A 20,417-nucleotide genomic window follows, 5' to 3' on the forward strand; every position below is an offset into this window, starting at 1 on the left:
ATTGTTTTCAAACAATGAGCATACTGTATTGTAGAAGTAAAACAGAAATTTAGCCTATAAGGGGATATAATAAAACATTTGTGATTGATTGATGGAGCAGCCTACTGTAACTGAATAACTGGGCAATATATAACTATATGATCAGTGATGTGTTTCGGCTGCTAAGCCATTGGGAAAGAAAGAAGATGCTGCTCCCTGCTTGAGCTGCCTGCCCACAAACATGCTGGAATTCTGAAAACACTGAATGGATTCCGTTTGGAAAGAACCTTTTGTTTTTAGAAACGGATAGAGTGAAGAGGGAGTAGAACACCTGTCAGGTCTTTATAGCTGTCTGTGCCCCCATTAGGGAGATTTAACCTCTTTATTTGTCATGTTTACTGTTATCAGAGAGTTAGGCTGTTTTCAGATGTTTTCTTCTGCTTTTTTTAGTGCAAAATCAGAAGAAAAACTCATGACCTATGAATATAGAATTCCTATAGAACTCTTCACACTGATCTGTTGTGGGTCTGGTGTTCTGCTTGCTGTATTTTTGTTGCAGGTTTGGTGCAACACAATAAAAATGCATCAAAACCAAACTTGTGTTGCATTTTTGGTTCATTTTTGAGTACATGTCCTTTAAAAAAAACGCAGTAAAAATGCACCAAATATACAGTTGCAAGAAAAAGTATGTGAACCCCTTGGGATTACGTGCAGTTTTGCATGAATTGGGCATAAAATGTGCTGTGAACGTCATCTAAGTCACAAGAATAGCAGAACACAGTCTGCTGAACATAATACTACACAAACATTAGATGTTGCGATGGTTTAATTGCACATAACATGTAAACATTCACAGTGCAGGGAGGAAAAAGTATGTGAACCTTTGGACTTAATAACTGGCTGACCCTCCTTTGGCAGCAATAACCTTAACCAAACGTTTCCTGTAGTTGCAGATCAGACCTGCACAATGATCTGGAGTAATTTTGGACCACTCCTCTTCACAAAACTGTTTCAGTGTAGCAATATTCATGGGATGTCTGGTGTGAATCGCTCTCTTAAGGTCATGCCACAGCATTTCAATCGGGTTGAGGTCAGGACTCTGACTGGGCCATTGTTTTGTTGAATTACTTGTATGCTTTGGGTCATTGTCCTGTTGCATCACCCATCCTCTGCGGAGCTTCAGTTGGCGGACAGATGGTCGTACGTTTTCCTGCAAAATGTCTTGATAAACTCTGGAATTCATTTTCCCATCAATGACAACAATCCGTCCAGGCCCTGAGGCAGTAAAGCAGCCCCAAACCATGATGCTCCCTCCGCCATGTTTTACAGTGGGGATGAGGTTTTGATGTTGGTGTGCTGTCCCTTTTTTTCTCCACACATAGCCTTGTGTGTTCTTCTCAAACAACTCAATCTTGGTTTCATCTGTCCACAGTATATTTTGCCAGTAGTGCTGTGGAACATCCAGGTGCTCTTTTGCAAACTTCAAATATGCTGCAATATTCTTTTTGGACAGCAATGGCTTCCTCCGTGGTGTCCTCCCATGTACACCATTCTTGTTTAATGTTTTCCTTATTGTAGATGTGTCAACAAAAATGTTAGCATGTGCCAGAGATTTCTGTAGGTCTTTAGCTGACACTCTGGGATTCTTCTTTACCTCATGCAGCATTCTGCGCTGTGCTCTTGCAGTCATTTTTACAGGACGACCACGCCTAGGGAGAGTAGCAACAGTGCTAAACTTTCTCCATTTGTAGACAGTCTGTCTTACCGTGGACACATGAACATCAAGGCTTTTGGAGATACTTTTGTAACCCTTTCCAGCTTCATGCAAGTCAACAATTCTTGATCGTAGGTCTTCTGAGAGCTCTTTTCTGCGAGGCATGGTTCACATCAGACAATGCTTCTTGAAACCAATAAACCCAAAACATGTGTGTGTTTTTTAAGGTAAGGACATCTGTCAGCAATACATCCAATATCATCACACTGATTGGAGTCAAGGTTGGCTCATTCCTGGCTCCAATTAGCTCTGGGAGAAGTCATTAAGCTAGGGCCTCACATACTTTTTCTTCCCTGCACTGTGAATGTTTACATGTTATGTGCAATTAAACCATGGCAACGTCTAATGTTTGTGTAGTATTATGTTCAGCAGGCTGTGTTCTTCTATTGTTGTGACTTAGATGATGTTCAGAGCACATTATATGCCCAATTCATGCAAAACTCCACGTAATCCCAAGGGGTTCACATACTTTTTCTTGCAACTGTACATTACCGTTTTGCCATGGATCAGTGTGAAAGTGGCCTAAAAGGGGAATTCAGGGATATAACTATCTAATTTTAAAACTGCTCCCACCCCCTTGTAACACCTATACTATCTACCCTGTAAAAAAAAAAAAGATGCATATACTTACATATTCTCAGACAGCTCCAAGCCAGTCCCATGATCAGCTTCCCTCTGTGAGTTAGCAGTGGTGTCATGGGGAGAGCAGGGAAAACTGACAATGGATGGCCCATAGTAAGCCTATGAGTGATGTCATCACTCTGGCCTTCCAGCCATTTTTGGAATGTTCTTTGCTCTCCCCTATAGCTGGTGCTAGCTGGCACAGGTGAGATCAAGTGACTGAGAAGAGTTAAGTATGCACATCTGTCTCCAACAGGGTAGTTAATATAGGTGTTAGAAGGGGGATAGGAGTAGTTTTAAGATTAGATAGTTTTATCTCAGAATTGTACTGTAAAGAAAATCCTAAGTTTTTGGTTGTCACCAGACCAGGAAAAGATGGGGAATTTTTTAACGGGGACACTAGTTCTGGTGACTCGGTGTCAACCAGGGGTTCCCTCACAATTTCCTTTCAATTCCTGCTTTTGCTATGGGTCAGGAAGTGATGGGAAATCTACTCAATGGGGACAAAGATGGAATAAACATTGAAATGGGAAATGGGTAAAAACCCCTCTTTCCAAAATGAAAAAAAGTTTTGCCCTTAGTTCTAACTTTATCACAAATAAGTTCAAAATGGGTTAGTTAAAGTGGTAGTAAAGTCCCCTGTTTTTTTTTATACTTACAGGTAAGCCTGTAATTAGGCTTACCTGTGGGTACAGTAAATATAAAATACACCTTTCAGGAGATATTTACTTTGGCAGTGCTGGTGATGTCACTGGTGCATGCACATTGAGCTCTTAATGGGCAGCATGCCGTCCATTAAGAGAGCCATGCCACGACCGATTCGACCAGTAAAATGGAACGTGAACCCAGAAGGTTTAGATGGAAGACCCTGGGATGCTGTGACAGCGTCCTGCTGGAGGGCTTCGCTTTCAGGCAAGTCTTTCATAATGTGTTAGCATGTGATGCATACTAGCACATTATGCTCTTAACTTTCAGGGGGAACATTTTTTTTTGGTTTAGTTTTTGCGATTTGCTACCACTTTAAATCTTCACTAAAGTAGAAAATCCCTTTTGTGACTGCTCTAGTATGCCTTCTGTATTGCTTGTTTTTGACAGAGCATATCACTTCTGCTTCCATTCTGGGGTACTTTACATTTTGAAATATTCAGTAAATATAAACATACAGAAACAAAAATAAAACATAAATATGTCTACCCATCCTTGCCTTACCAATGAAGACCAATTCTTATAGCACTCTCACAAATAACTGACACATACTGCAGGCTAATAATAAAGCAAGAAGTGCCGACGGTATTTGGTAGTTATGTAACATCTACACGATGGAAACAGTTATTTGTGAAAATGAATGGTTGTGCTTGAGTTTTGGCCTCAGTTAATAACTTCCAAGCAATACATACTTGAAATTCACATCCTAACAGCTGAAGACTCAGCACTAGCTAGGCGAATATGCATTGAATTTGAGAAGTACAGATGTTCATTATGCAATGCTAGTAAGAAAAGCTGCATTTACATTTTCTAATTGCACAGGTGCAATTAAAAGAATGAAAGACTCAAACTGTTTCATGGTGAACTAATGCCAAGGACGATATTTTCAAAAGGCATGAACAGAACATATCACTAAAGCAACTACTTAAAGCAGCCTTTCCCAACCTTTTTAACATGGAGGAACCCTTGAAATAACTTATCAGTCTCAGGGAACCCCTGCTAAGTATTAATGTACCTAAAGATCACTGTACATTGGTGTGATGGTCCAAATGTAGAATGCTCCCTACATTTATGGTCTTTGGAAATAATCTCCTTTTTAAAGACAGCTGAAAAGATCATTGGTGTCATTGGGAACTTATCTGAGAGGCAGAAATCTCTTACTGCTCAAGGAACCCCTAGCCAACTCTGGAGGGACCCTGGTTGAGAATGGCTGACTTAAAGTAAACCTCTACTGAAAACAATATGGAGGCAGCAATTGCTGATGTGTTTTTTTTAGAAAAGGCTAGTTGCCTGACTGTTACATAGACCCAAAGACTTCTATACCTTTTCAGCCAAGGACAGTATACATTAGGATTACACAGGAATGCAAGTAGCATTCCTGTGTGGTGCGATTTTGCAGCCCATTCATTTGAACGGGCTACAAATTGCGCTAGAACATGCAAAAAGTAATGCATGCACTTTATTTAAAAATGCACCACACAAAATGGAATTGTATTGCTGCATCATGCAACTAAGTGCCCACAAATGCAGTTTAGGGTGCTATTAGCACTACATTGGCATCAGCAGCAGACTGCAAGGGCAATGAGTCTGAGCGCGGTGCAGGAAATCCGCACAGAAAGTGCATTTCCCAAACTGCATTCTGGTGTGGCCCTTAGTGATCTGGAACAGCTATGCTGTTTAGAAGTTCTGTTCGTCTTCTTACCTCACTAGTTAGCTTGTTCTTGGTCAGTGAGTAAGAACGCACTGAGTTCAGAGACAGCTTGGTAACTAGCTTTTTTAGAAGCTCTGCAATGGCAGATCCTGTATTCCTTTTAGTACATGTTTCTTAAAGTGCATATCTAGACAAAACAGTTTTTGTAGTTTTAGATAGTGTGGGAAAGTGTTAAACCCTCTGTCAAATTTTTTTTGCTTTCTGCATCCCTACTCCTCAGTTCGTGCTGGTGGCCACTGTCACTGAGAACAAAAGAAAGTAAGGGGAAATCCAACATTTTGGTATTTGTTAATTTTGTTGTTAGTATAGGTGTTACAAGGGGGTTGGGGCAGTTTTAAAATTAGATAGTTATATCCCTGAATACCACTTTTAGGCCACTTTCACACTGATCCACAGCAAAACGCTAATGCATTTTTGGTGTGTTTTTACTGCGTTTTTTTTAAGGATGTGTGACTCAAAAACGCACCAAAAAAGCAACGCAAGTTAGGTTTTGATGCATTTTTGTTGTGTTTTCCATTGATCTTAGAAATAGAGGTAAGTGGAAATTTGCAATGGGGACACCACTTTCAAAGGGTAACTGTCTAAAAGGATAATTCTCTGCACTTTGGGAGATTTGGTGCATAGACAGCAAAAAATAAACTGGCAGGTCTTTTAATACTTCCTTGCACTTTAATAACATTCTGCTTGTGCAACACTCAAATTTCCCACCCCAAATACAAGTGCATACACTTCCATATTTAAAAGTGCCAATTAGCATTTTTTTATAACTATTTCAAATTGCAAGACTGATTATTATTATTACCGCAAACCTTTTACTGGTAACAGTATCAGTGTAGGGTTATAGAGATTGGAGATATTGTACAAGGTAACCTAGGGGTATTCTCTTATAGTACAGAGAGATAAAGGGTATTTTACATGGTACTTTGGGCATTACTGTATGTATGTGTATAGAGGGATGAAAGATAATGTACAGGGTATTCTGGAGTTGGGGCACCCCTCTACTTGTATAAGGGGTATAAAAAAACTAGAGGTTTTGTACGGGGTATCCTGTGGGGGTATTTTCCTCCCTGTTTAGGATTAAAATTTATTGTGTATGTATAGAGGGAAGGAAGTATTCACTCTGCGTAGGGGTATAGAGGGATGGGAGATATTGTACAGGGTACCCTGTGGGCTGGATTAATCACCTCCGTGTAAAAAGAGTAGAAGTAGCTGGCGCAGCCCTCTTGTGTAAGCTATGATTTATTTGAATTTAATTTCAAAGATTTCTTACAACTCAGCTAAGCACAAAGTAATAACCCTTATAATGACAGCACCTGGCACCCTTACCACCATTCAGGATAAATCCTAAGGGAAGTAAAGATTTATCTTTTATCCTAAGTAGCTTTTATCCAGAGGCCTGCTGTTATAGCCTTAAAGGGGTGCCAACTCAATATCAATGATCATGGTTTTGACACAGGGTATCTAACAAGATCATGTTAATGTAGTGGTCAGGTGTTCACAAACCTTCAGCCATATAATATATTTCAACTATGAATTTCACTGCTTGCCTGCATTGCACTTTTAAATGGTTGTAAATGCTGAAAGTTTTTTATCTTAAAGTGGAGTTCCTCTCACCTGTCAAAAAATAAAAGTCAGCAGCTACAAAAACTGTAGCTACTGACTTTCATAAAATAGCCACTAAACTGTCCCTCGGTCCCATGGTGTGTCCCCCGCAGCCCGTTTCACCAGCCGTCTTGGATTCCAGGAGGCCGGCATCTTCAGTGTGGGCACCTGGCTGTGACAGCTTGCGGCCTCACAGCCGGGTACTCACTGCGCATGCGCGAGTAGCGCTGCACTTCATGAATGGTCCTGTAGTCTTATGGGACCTGTCACGTGTCCCAAAAGACTACAGGAAGGGAGGGAGGAAGGACACCTTCCGTTTCCGATCACCTAGGAGATCGGGCCGGAAATGGGATTCGGGTACCCGCTCCCCCCCCGCCCCCCAAAGGTGTCAATCCTTAATGGGGGGTAAGGGAGCAGTCCTTAAAGCGGAACTTCCCTTTTTGGCTGGAGCTCCGCTTTAAAGCATTCTCTGCATTAAGATAAAAAAAAAGTGTCCAATGCTAGTTGCAATACTATGCTATAAAGGCACACACAGAAGAGGAGAAGCGGACAGCGTTGGCGATGGACCTCAGAAGAGGAGGTAAGTGGCCTCTCTGTTCGATACCATTGCACGTAAATATAAACCTCTTTTTTTGTTTTGATTAAAAATTAAGGGTTTATAATCACTTTAAAATTATGTAGTGTATAGTAAGCATAAGTAACTCAGTTTTGTGAAATATACTGGTATCCAATTTTTTTATAAGGAAAATGCATCACAGAAAACACTGCTGTTTTAAGTATAATATTAACTATTTCAATGTTTTTCCTTTAATAGATGCATAATTATAGCCATTGGTTATTTTTGTTTTTATGTAATGTGCATTTGAGTATAACATTTTCTTGTTTTTCTTTTTGGTGTTATATGTGGCAGACCGGGCTCTTTATTATTTGTAACAAATTCAAAATGATTTGTCATTTATAAGTAATGCATATAGACACAATATAACAATGTAACAAACATTACCTTCTCATCTTGCTCGGTAAATGTGCCATTATTTCCAGATTTCTTATTGATTGCCTGTGCCACCCCAACCACCTAAGCAAATCATTAACAAAGCAACAATGAATGAGTTTCCAAGTACATGAATATACACATCAGCACATCAGTGAATGACCAACACAAAGAAAACCAAGGAAACATGAGTGACCACACAATTTACATAGCAAATGAATTCAAACCAAACATCTTTTGTGATCACTGTATTATTCCTACAGGAAATACATCTTCCTAAACATCAAACACATGGCATATTGTGTACACTGGAAACCCAGCTTTTGGAGCTTATGTTAAAGGAAAGGAAGGTTAAATACATCAAATAATGTATGAACTAGTTACTACTTCTACATGTACATTTCCTATTAACCAGTTAAGGACCTGAAATATACTGTGTACATTGCAGATTACATCCCTGTTTGGAATATATGCATGAGTGCAAATGCTAAAACTGACTATAATCTTAACAGTTGGAGTCCCAGTCTGTGTAGCAAAGCCACTGTGATTTTGGCACTGATCTCTTTAACACTTGTTACAGTGTCAGTGCTTGTTATAACGTTAATAGATGCTAATAAGAAAGTTACCTTTCAGGTGCACCTAATTAACAGTATTAAATTTATACAGATGAATCACTGAAGCAAAATAATATTCAAAAATAAATATCTTTCCTTTTTCTGAGTCATTTTTAAGGACAGAATTAAAAAATATGCACAAATACCTTTGTCACACTTTGTAGTGTCATAAAAACTGACTAAATCACAAGATAACACTGTACTGTGTACATAAATGAACTCTAGTAATTTTAAAATTATTACTGGTCAATAAAATGGTATACTTTAAATTTTTTTAATCATGTTTCATATTTGAGCCAAGCAATCTGTGGAAGATGGTGCTACATTGTTTATCCCCCCCACCACAAAAAAAACAAAACAATATGTGTACCACTTCTTTGCTGTATTAATAACACAGTTATTGCCAAATAAATGGGATCAATGATGAAATATGAAAATTGGCCTGACATTTATCTGACAAAAATGTAAATGTATAAAAATAGGCTCAAAGGAATGTCTACCTAAGGGCAGTGTAATATTTAGCATTAGATTTCAACTGTTGCCTAGCATTGTCCCTAACATTTTTGCATTTTTTAATTGTTAAAAGTAATTTAGTAATTATCCCATATACCGGTACATATATTGTATAGATGTAGTGATTCTGTTTAAAGGGGACCTATAAACCTTGGTTCACACTTGTGTGACTCTGTGTGCCGCATTTTGAGTGGGCACAGCAGCCCTTTCATTGGAATGGGCTGCTGTGCCTCCTGAATATGCAGGAAAAAGATCCCTGCACCATTTCAGAAAACATGACCCACATGGAAATTGCTAATGCAATGCAGTCCCAAGTGCAGAAAGCCAGTGCTGTAGTTTCCAAGATGGGAGGGTGCCATTAAGAATATGTATCTTCTAAACTGCAGCGTGTTTTTGCCTGCAGGAACAGGTGTGGTCCCACAGTGCCAACCACCCGCACAAATGTAAACCTAGGCTTATGGTTTGGTTCATTTTTTAAAGCTTATTAAGCTTTTAAATGGTTTTATATCTTTCTATTACAACAGAAATACAATACAGCTTAAACTAATCAGCCACAATAAGCTTATCGTGTGTACCCACTCAGCCACTTTCAATGCCCTTGTTGTCACTATCTGCTCATCTGTTTTTACATATACAGTAAATATATATATAGAAAATTAAAAATTGCAAATTAGAAAAAAATACATGCCTGATTTTTATATTATTTCTTATCCTTTTTCCACTTTAAATCCTGTCGATCTCACTGTATGTTCCCCATATTTCAAAGAGTCCCAATGACCATTAACTTGGTCTCTACCCCTCTTTAAAAAAAATGGCACTGTGAGCAGTATAAATATTGGACAAAAGAAAATAGAGAGTTGTTTACTACAGTGACCAGTTAGATTTGGGTCCCATTTTCATTTGTGCAGTGTGTTAACAAACACGTATTAACACACACTGCGTGAAGGCAGATCTTTCAAACAACACACAAAAAATGTGTATGAACCATTTTTATCAATGCATGGCATTGTGTTATTGCATATGGCAGTGTGCTGCACCTCAGGTATGTTGGGAAGAATTAATGGAATCTCAGTGCACCAATGTGCCCCTTGCAGTGACACATACATTACCGCAATGTGACATTGTTAATCCAGCCTTAATCTTTAATACTCTGATAAAATTAAACAAGGAATTGGCAACTATGGAAAATCAGTCTATTTATGTCATCTGCCTGCCACCCACTTAGACTGATATATACAAGTATTAAAACTGATGGCCACAGACTAGCCAGCCCATGCAAGAAGCACACTGACAGTGCACAAGTGCACAGGCTACAGCGTAAGAACCAGTGCTCTAAATTCTACAAACACAACATAGGTATAATTCTGGCAGGATCTAGTATCACAACAACATTGGAACAACAATATATGTAGTTTAGCCCCGAGTGCAATTTATGTGGCAGCACAATTTTGTTCAGTAAGAACTAAAAAAAAGATATTTGAACCATTTGCATCCCAGTTGGATATATGCTTTTACTTCTAAGGCAGTATGTTTGCTATAAACCAGTAACACTACATGCAAAGTTGAGGTAAGTGAATGCAGTTGCCGTCACGTTTCATTTACAGCTCCTTGCTTGAATCATGGACTGCTTTATTGTAGGATAAAAAATAAGTGAATACATTTTTAAAAGGGTAATGCTGTAGTTTTGGTAGAACATCCAGGAGGCAAGTCTTCGGGGTTTTAAAGCTGAGCTCCAGGCAAACATCTAAATAATCATATATTATTATTATACAGGATTTATATAGTGCCAACAGTTTGCTCAGTGCTTTACAATATAACGGGAGACAATACCACAACAATACAGTTCAATACAAGAGGGATAGGAGGGCCCTGCTCCTTGGAGCTTACAATCTAGGAGATCATATAAAATAGATATGTGGGAGCTATTTTACCTGGCAAAAAAATCTGCATTGTGGTTTATTCAGTCATGAAATTTACAAAGCCCCACCATGCTACACTCTCCACACAGGTGGATTACAAAACTTGCTCTCTTACAGTAAGGCTTACAATAAGGCTGGCCATAGATGCCTGGAGTAGGAACAGCAATCGGTGTATTAAAATTTGTTCACTCCCTGCTGAGCCAGCCGAACTTCAATCCATTTCTAGGCAGCTTTAGGCTTACAGTGGTGTAATATTTCTACTCCAAGCCTGCGGACTGGTCAAGTGAAGGAGCAGCAGCATAGAGATGAGTTCATCACTCTGTTCGCACCGATCTCTCCTCTTGTCAAGTTATTCTTAGCGTATTTGTGTACAGCACACCGGCTGCCCCTCCTGCTCCTCTGAGTGTTACTTTCCAGGGCATGGTTAGAGGCTGATACCAACATAGACATGAGTAGTAGTTCAAGTACATAGGCCCTTTTCACATGTGTTCCGTTGACGGATGAACCAAACGGACATCAATGCATCTCTATGGATAAACAGATGATCATCTGTTTAAATCCCCATCAGTCAACATCAGTTTTTTTAAACAGATCAAAGCCCTATTTTTGTTCCGTTAAAAAAATGGAATGAATGAAAAAAGGAAGTAAATGGACAAATGGTCCATTTTTGCATTGGTATTGGATACAAAAAAACTGATGTAAAACTGATGTAACTGAATGAAAAAAGTGACTGAACTGATGAAACTAACGGAATGCCTGTGTGAAAGGGAATGATGTATTAATACATTTTGTAGCTAAATCTTGCCTTGTATGTGTGTCTGGAGTTCACCTTAAAGTACAACTAAATTCTGGTAACAGTTTCATCTCTCAGCTTTTTTCATAAAAATCACTTCTCAGTTATGATTGCTGAAGTTCTCCATCTGGGCCCCATGCATGTTATAACCTCAACTTTAGGTATTGAGAACCAGCACTGGAGCCGCATGTGCATGTTCAAATTCTGACATGTGACTTAGCTGACAAGACTACAGTTTCCAGCAAGAATTGGGCCGCAGCAAAAGTGTGCACATGTGAACAGTGGCCTAGTCACTTCAGAAGGACAATCTTGCTGTCCCACCTCTTATTGTTCACACTCAGGAGAATTAGCAATGGTGGGGGGTGAACTGAGAAGGAGAATATGCCTAGAAATGTTTTACTAATGTTGAGCCTGTGAAATTTGCAGCAGGGTGCCACATGTTTATATCAATAACTAGCACCGAGGACAGAAGGTTACTTCAAAGGATCAAGCAGTTTATTAAAAAATACCTATAATGCCAAATATGTAAATCAGGACAAAAATTACGTAATACATCTCCACCTTTCCACAAATTAAAATTACAATGTTGTCCCTGGTCCTAACAGCAACTGCTCTCACCAGACTCACCATCCACACATGCCCCCAAGACTGGATATTGAGTCTGGTGTGAGCAGCTACTTCCGGGACAGTGACAACATTGTCTTTTTAATTTGTGGAAAGTTTTTGTACTGCTCTACATTTATGGTACTATAGGTATTTTTGTATAAGCTGCTTGATCCTTTGAAGTAACCTTCTGTCCTGGGTTCCTTTCAGCCTGAATATTTTGTACTTTGATGCTTTTGAGTTACATGGATTGAACCAACAAACTACAGTGAGTCGGTGAACTGTTGCCTATGATAAGCTGCATTGTTTTTTATTCAGTTTTTGGTTTGGGTTACCTATGACAATTAGAGATGAGCGAATCGAACTAGGCGAACCGGAATTCGAGTCGAATTTCAGGAAATATTCGATTCGTGTCGAAACCGAAATTTTGCCTACTTCGGGTGCGCGAATCGAACATTTCCCGATCAGCCGGCAAAAGTGTCCCTGCAGTGAGCTCCGCTATTTCTGACAGTTCTCTGACAGAAGGAACACATGTTTAGCGGTTGAAACATTGTATCTATTAGTTTACATTTAGGATACAGATGTTTCAACCACTGTACATGTGAAGAAGTTGTGAGAGAACTGTCAGAAATAGAGGAACTCTGCACATACACTTTTTGCCGGCTTGGAATTATTCTTCTTTTCATCCTACTTCTTCTTCTTCTTCATCCTCAGAAGAAGAGGATGAGGATGAGGATGAAGAAGAAGAAGAAGAAGAAGAAGAAGAAGTAGGATGAAAAGAAGAATAATTCCAAGCCGGCAAAAAGTGTATGTGCAGAGTTCCTCTATTTCTGACAGTTCTCTCACAGCTTCTTCACATGTACAGCGGTTGAAACATCTGTATCCTAAATGGAAACTAATAGATACAATTTGTATCTATTAGTTTCCATTTAGGATACAGATATTTCAACCGCTGTACATGTGAAGAAGCTGTGAGAGAACTGTCAGAAATAGAGGAACTCTGCACATACACTTTTTGCCGGCTTGGAATTATTCTTCTTTTCATTCTTCTTCTTCTTCCTCATCCTCATCCTCATCCTCATCCTCTTCTTCTGAGGATGAGGATGAAGAAGAAGAAGAAGAAGAAGTAGGATGAAAAGAAGAATAATTCCAAGCCGGCAAAAAGTGTATGTGCAGAGTTCCTCTATTCTGCAGATACACTTAGAGGAGCTCTGCAGATACACTTAGAGGAGCTCTGCACATACACTTTTTGCCGGCTTGGAATTAATCTTATTTTCATCCTACTTCTTCTTCTTCTTCTTCTTCTTCTTCATCCTCATCCTCAGAAGAAGAAGAGGATGAGGATGAGGATGAAGAAGAAGAAGAAGAAGTAGGATGAAAATAAGAATAATTCCAAACCGGAAAAAAGTGTATGTGCAGAGCTCCTCTAAGTGTATCTGCAGAGCTCCTCTAAGTGTATCTGCAGAATAGAGGAACTCTGCACATACACTTTTTGCCGGAAACCGCTGTATGGAGTGAATGTCCCAGAACTGTCAGAAATAGACTATTTATGACAGTTCTGGGACATTCACTGCATACAGCTGTTTTAACCGCTGTATGGAGGGAATGTCATGGAACTGTCAGAAATAGACTATTAATGACAGTTCTGGGACTGTCCTTCAATGCAGCGGTTGAAACATTGTATGTATTTGTTTCCATAAATGGATCCATTTATGGAAACAAATACATACAATGTTTCAACCGCTGTATGGAAGGACAGTCCCACAACTGTCATTAATAGTCTATTTCTGACAGTTCCATGACATTCCCTCCATACAGCGGTTAAAACAGCTGTATGGAGTGAATGTCCCAGATCTATCAGAAATAGACTATTTATGACAGTTCTGGGACATTCACTGCATACAGCTGTTTTAACCGCTGTATGGAGGGAATGTCATGGAACTGTCAGAAATAGACTATTAATGACAGTTCTGGGACTGTCCTTCCATGCAGCGGTTGAAACATTGTATGTATTTGTTTCCATAAATGGATCCATTAAAACAGGGAATGTCATGGAACTGTCAGAAATAGACTATTAATGACAGTTCTGGGACTGTCCTTCAATGCAGCGGTTGAAACATTGTATGTATTTGTTTCCATAAATGGATCCATTTATGGAAACAAATACATACAATGTTTCAACCGCTGCATGGAAGGACAGTCCCAGAACTGTCATTAATAGTCTATTTCTGACAGTTCCATGACATTCCCTCCATACAGCGGTTAAAACAGCTGTATGGAGTGAATGTCCCAGATCTATCAGAAATAGACTATTTATGACAGTTCTGGGACATTCACTGCATACAGCTGTTTTAACCGCTGTATGGAGGGAATGTCATGGAACTGTCAGAAATAGACTATTAATGACAGTTCTGGGACTGTCCTTCAATGCAGCGGTTGAAACATTGTATGTATTTGTTTCCATAAATGGATCCATTTATGGAAACAAATACATACAATGTTTCAACCGCTGCATGGAAGGACAGTCCCAGAACTGTCATTAATAGTCTATTTCTGACAGTTCCATGACATTCCCTCCATACAGCGGTTAAAACAGCTGTATGGAGTGAATGTCCCAGATCTATCAGAAATAGACTATTTATGACAGTTCTGGGACATTCACTGCATACAGCTGTTTTAACCGCTGTATGGAGGGAATGTCATGGAACTGTCAGAAATAGACTATTAATGACAGTTCTGGGACTGTCCTTCCATGCAGCTGTTGAAACATTGTATGTATTTGTTTCCATAAATGGATCCATTTATGGAAACAAATACATACAATGTTTCAACCGCTGTATGGAAGGACAGTCCCACAACTGTCATTAATAGTCTATTTCTGACAGTTCCATGACATTCCCTCCATACAGCGGTTAAAACAGCTGTATGGAGTGAATGTCCCAGATCTATCAGAAATAGACTATTTATGACAGTTCTGGGACATTCACTGCATACAGCTGTTTTAACCGCTGTATGGAGGGAATGTCATGGAACTGTCAGAAATAGACTATTAATGACAGTTCTGGGACTGTCCTTCAATGCAGCGGTTGAAACATTGTATGTATTTGTTTCCATAAATGGATCCATTTATGGAAACAAATACATACAATGTTTCAACCGCTGCATGGAAGGACAGTCCCAGAACTGTCATTAATAGTCTATTTCTGACAGTTCCATGACATTCCCTCCATACAGCGGTTAAAACAGCTGTATGGAGTGAATGTCCCAGATCTATCAGAAATAGACTATTTATGACAGTTCTGGGACATTCACTGCATACAGCTGTTTTAACCGCTGTATGGAGGGAATGTCATGGAACTGTCAGAAATAGACTATTAATGACAGTTCTGGGACTGTCCTTCCATGCAGCGGTTGAAACATTGTATGTATTTGTTTCCATAAATGGATCCATTTATGGAAACAAATACATACAATGTTTCAACCGCTGCATGGAAGGACAGTCCCAGAACTGTCATTAATAGTCTATTTCTGACAGTTCTATGACATTCCCTCCATACAGCGGTTGAAACCGCTGTATGGAGTGAATGTCCCAGAACTGTCAGAAATAGACAGAAACTGTCACAGAACTGTCCTTCTTCTCATCCTTCTCCTTCTTCTCATCCTTCTTCTCATCCTTCTTCTCATCCTTCTCCTTCTTCTCATCCTTCTCCTTCTTCTCATCCTTCTCCTTCTGCTCATCCTTCTTCTCATCCTTCTCCTTCTTCTCATCCTTCTCCTTCTCCTTCTTCTCATCCTTCTCCTTCTCCTTCTTCTCATCCTTCTCCTTCTCATCCTTCTCCTTCTCCTTCTCATCCTTCTCCTTCTTCTCATCCTTCTCCTTCTTCTCATCCTTCTCCTTCTCCTTCTTCTCATCCTTCTCCTTCTCCTTCTCATCCTTCTCCTTCTTCTCATCCTTCTCCTTCTCCTCATCCTTTTTCTTCTCATCCTTCTCCTTCTCCTTCTTCTCATCCTTCTCCTTCTTCTCATCCTTCTCCTTCTTCTCATCCTTCTCCTTCTTCTCATCCTTCTCCTTCTTCTCCTTCTTCTCATCATTCTCCTTCTTCTCATCCTTCTCCTTCTTCTCATCCTTCTCATCCTTCTTCTCATCCTTCTTCTTCTCATCCTTCTCCTTCTTCTCATCCTTCTCCTTCTCCTTCTTCTCATCCTTCTCCTTCTTCTCATCCTTCTCCTTCTTCTCATCCTTCTCCTTCTCATCCTTCTCCTTCTCCTTCTTCTCTTCCTTCTCCTTCTTCTCATCCTTCTCCTTCTTCTCATCCTTCTTCTTCTCATCCTTTTCCTTCTTCTCATCCTTCTTCTTCTCATCCTTCTTCTTCTCATCCTTCTCCTTCTCATCCTTCTCTTTCTTCTCATCCTTCTCCTTCTCCTTCTTCTCATCCTTCTCCTTCTTCTCATCCTTCTCCTTCTCCTTCTTCTCATCCTTCTCCTTATTCTCAGCCTTCTTCTTCTCATCCTTCTCCTTCTCATCCTTCTCCTTCTCATCCTTCTCCTTCTTCTCATCCTTCTCCTTCTTCTCATCCTTCTCCTTCTCCTTCTTCTCATCCTTCTCCTTCTCCTTCTTCTCATCCTTCTCCTTCTCCTTCTTCTCATCCTTCTCCTTCTTCTCATCCTTCTCCTTCTTCTCATCCTTCTCCTTCTCCTTCTTCTCATCCTTCTCCTTCTTCTCATCCTTCTCCTTCTCCTTCTCCTTCCTCATCTCCAAGGGCATTTAAATTAAAGGTACAGTGTTCTGCACTAATTTAAAGGCTCTCTGAAGCCTAGAAACCCTTTAAATAAGTCATCTTCGTAGCGGAGAAATTCGCATCGAATCGAATTTCACACTGGAATTCGCCGAATCAGCCGAATCGAATTTTTCATTTCTTCGCTCATCTCTAATGACAATCATGCTCCTAAAAATGAGAGGGTGTCACCAGGGGAGAGGAAGTGAAGATGAGGCCTGTTATTAAGAAATTTGACCAGAGCAGCCCCTTTTACACAGGGTGAACTCCACCTGAGATCTGTTTTCTCAGCAGGGGACTGGTCTGCTGATCCCTACTGAGCAGGAGAATAACAGGTCACTGTTTCCTCCACTTATGCAGAATGGATACAGATACAACCTGGTCTCCTCTGTGGGTGGTTGGATGTAAACGGACCGTCCGTCCGTTTACACCCGACTGCAATCTGATCTGATCCACTAGACCACATGTGTCAAATACAAGGCCCGCGGGCCAAATGTGGCCTGTCTGGCCATTCCATGTTGCCCTTGCACCTATCTGCAGTTGCGGTGGCCCCCTCGTCTCCGCCCCACCTTGTCTCAGCAGTCAGCTGTAGTGAGGAGGACAGAGCTCCTTCTAGAGTTCCTGCACTTCTCTGAGTAGCTGTGGCTTAACTCTACCGCCCCTTTCCACCCGTCTCAGCAGTAAAGGGAAGGGAAAAACTCCTCCTACAGATCCTGCGTCTCTCTGTGCAGCCGCAGCACCCCCTCGTCTCCACCTCCTCTGGCCTCAGCATTCAGCAGACTCCAGCAGCTGACTCCAGTCTTCCTCTGGTCTTCCTCTAGACCCTGCACTTTCTTCTTTCCAGCTCCACTCTCAGTTTCATCACGGCAACAGCACAACAGCACAGTGATGTGAGGGAAGCTGGGAACTCTTGACTTCTGATGGTGGTAATGGTGTAATGCTTGCCATTATTTTTACTAGATTTCTACTTTCAGAACTAATTATTACTTAAGTTATTACTAAAACCAGTAATAATCAAACACAGAGGCAATTATTTAATAAAAGAGTAGATACATTTATATAGTCTTACAGATACTAACTGGCCCTTTGAGGGCAATGGCCCGAGATGAAATTGAGTTTGACACCCTTGCGCTAGATGGAAAGGGAACGGATCCCCATGTGTCTGTTTTTAGCGGATCAGATTGGATGTAGGCATCCAATCTGATCCACTTTACACATGTTGCTCCATAGAGGAGAATAGAGGTTCCAATCAGGTCCTAAAAAACAGACAGGTGGACTCAATCAAATCGTGTGAAAGAGGCCATAAGTGGAAGGCCAAGAAAGACATCAAGGTAGGAAAAACTTAAGGAGGACAAAAAAATCTAGCCTTTAAATACACTTTAACCAAGCATAACAGGGTTAAATAATAACAAATACAGTTTGTTTTCCTGTTATTGCAAGGTTTCAGCAGCTCATTAAATCAATCTCACGCACCCACAGGTCTGAACTCGCACAGCCACACAAGGCATGTAACAGCTGCGTAGGAAAAGACGACATAATAAACATTTCTTTAACTCTCTCATTAGGATGAAATTATGTGTATGTGATTTCCCTTAGCAAATGTTATGATGCACATTTCCCACCATAGTCTAACATCTGATTAGCCTAATTTTTGCAACATTTTTCTCAGTAGGCTCTAAGCCTGTTCCCTTATGACCCTTTAAAACTTTTATGGAGAACGTACAGAAAACATCTGTTTTACCATACTGTAGCACAAAAAATGTAAATGTGTTACCACAATGCTGTATTACATCAACCAATTTATCGTTACTGTATTTGGTCTTGTTGGCAATTTTTTGAAGAATTTCCAAATACAGCTTTTTTTTTTTTAAACTGAACTCCGGGTAAACACTTCTTTACATGTCCTTGTTCTGGTTCCTCATCTTCTGGTTCACTCAGTAGTTGCTCTGAAATAACCTATTCATTTTTATATCAAACTGTTTATTCTCTTTAGTTTCCTGTTTGTAAGACTGGTGGTTGCTATACCCCTTATTCCCCCAGCCACTGGTCTTGGCACATCCCTTCTGTAGTTCTTTCTCCAGAAAGCAGTGATGTAATTCAGCCCCACTTGCAGTGTTGAGCTGACTAAGATTCTCAAACACATTCAATATGTACAGGTCTAGTGTACCCACCCACAATTACTACAATTCTCTGTGGTTGATGGGAACTGTTGTTTCTTTTTACTGCAGAGAGAGAGAAGATATGATGTAACATGTGCTGTTACACCACCTTGGCAGAGCAGATGCTGTGTTATCTTTTGAATTACAATGAAGACTTCCTGAAAATTCTATTAGACTTTTTCCTTCAATGTTAAGGAATTTCACAAATGTATTAACTGTGTAGTGTTTTGTGTAGGGAGGTGTACTAGTGGGTGATTTATTTTTGCCTATCCCGGAGTGTTTTTTAAAGATGAACTTATAAGGAACGATGGTTTCTCATAATTTAGAAATGACCCAGAGCCAATATAATGAGTAATTATATGCTCTGCCAACTCACAGCAATAAGTATCAAGGACTGCAAACACCATGTTCCCACATAAACTAAATGCATAGAAAATAAAAAGGTGTTGCACTGCCAAACCAATCACAACACATCAGAACAGAGGCTGGTGATGTGTTAGGGATCCGGGTATGACCAGAAATGTGTGGACTGACACAGGGAAACACAGGCTTCAGGTATAGTGTGAATAAGACAATTTATTAAGACTAAACAAAACATAGATGCAGTGCAAGACTAAACAACAACACAGTGCAAAAAAACCAACCCAAACCTCCAACAGATAACAATAGAAACAATACTAAGCGTAGTCGGGGAGGCCGGGTCGGTAGCAAACGGGCAGGCAGGGCACAAGGAGAAGGCAGAAGAGTAGTCAGGAATAGCCGAGGTCAGGACAGGCGGAGTTCATGCAGAGTCAGGGATCGAAGCAAAATCTAGATCAGGCAGAAAGCAGACAGGATGCAGGTACAGGGCCCCATGGGAAACATACACCAAGGCCCTGATCACAGGCCTGGCCATTCCTTAAATACACCTGTTCTAATCAGCTTCAGGTGATGGCTCATTGCAGGAGTGAGCCTCTGGTTGCTGTAAGCACCTGCTGGCCAGCCCTGGTACTGCAGCCCACAAGGCAGGTGAGTCCCACCACCACTGGCAAGTCCATTCCTGACATGATGTAATTTCCAGTCCGAATGGAGGACCATATGTGAGATTCTCTGCTAAACCATTCATGCTGTTTGAGAGTCTGAGACTGTTTTTAATTGTAAGTGCATTTGCATATTAAGTATCTTATTTGAATAAACTATTGCGTTTCTTTTTCCTTTCTTGAGTTCTAACCTCCACCCGGGACCACTAAGTCTTAAAGGGGACTGGCACCGTTTTCCATCCAAACTGTCTAGGCTGTATGGTGCAGGATTCCATCTGGCAGGTGATCATGATAAGCCGTATTTCTGAGCTAAGAACACATGGTACATGGGTCAGTTATTAAGGTTAGGGTGCATTTCACTTGGTGGAGGTGCACAAGCATTGTTGGATCCACTTATGACCACTGTCTTTGGGAGTGTGGAACACTTTATATTATAAACTAAAGAGGAAATGTTTTCACAATTAAATTGACACAAAATATTGTTACTCCCAAAAAAATAATCCATACACATCCACTATTTAATGATCCTGTACATTCCTACATAAAGTGGGACCATGGAGAATAACATAGCCACCCTCTAATATGAAGTCAGATCACAGCAGAAATTTGGAGGAGGCTGAGAGCAATAGAAGGTACTTT

General features: G+C 40.2%; 1 protein-coding gene across 1 annotated transcript in view; it reads right to left on the bottom strand.

Annotated features, from left to right (window-relative positions):
* Positions 1 to 20,417, bottom strand: part of PDE5A (phosphodiesterase 5A) — a 216,728-nt gene that overhangs the window by 99,728 nt on the left and 96,583 nt on the right. Inside the window, exon 4 of the mRNA XM_089684312.1 lies at positions 7,396 to 7,467. Coding sequence (XP_089540438.1) covers positions 7,396 to 7,467 — 72 coding nt within the window. The remainder of the gene's footprint in view (positions 1 to 7,395; positions 7,468 to 20,417) is intronic.

The sequence above is a fragment of the Staurois parvus genome, unplaced genomic scaffold, assembly GCF_062004578.1.
Source record: "Staurois parvus isolate SC_StPar_1 unplaced genomic scaffold, SC_StPar_1.0 ptg000344l, whole genome shotgun sequence".
NCBI lineage: Eukaryota > Metazoa > Chordata > Amphibia > Anura > Ranidae > Staurois > Staurois parvus.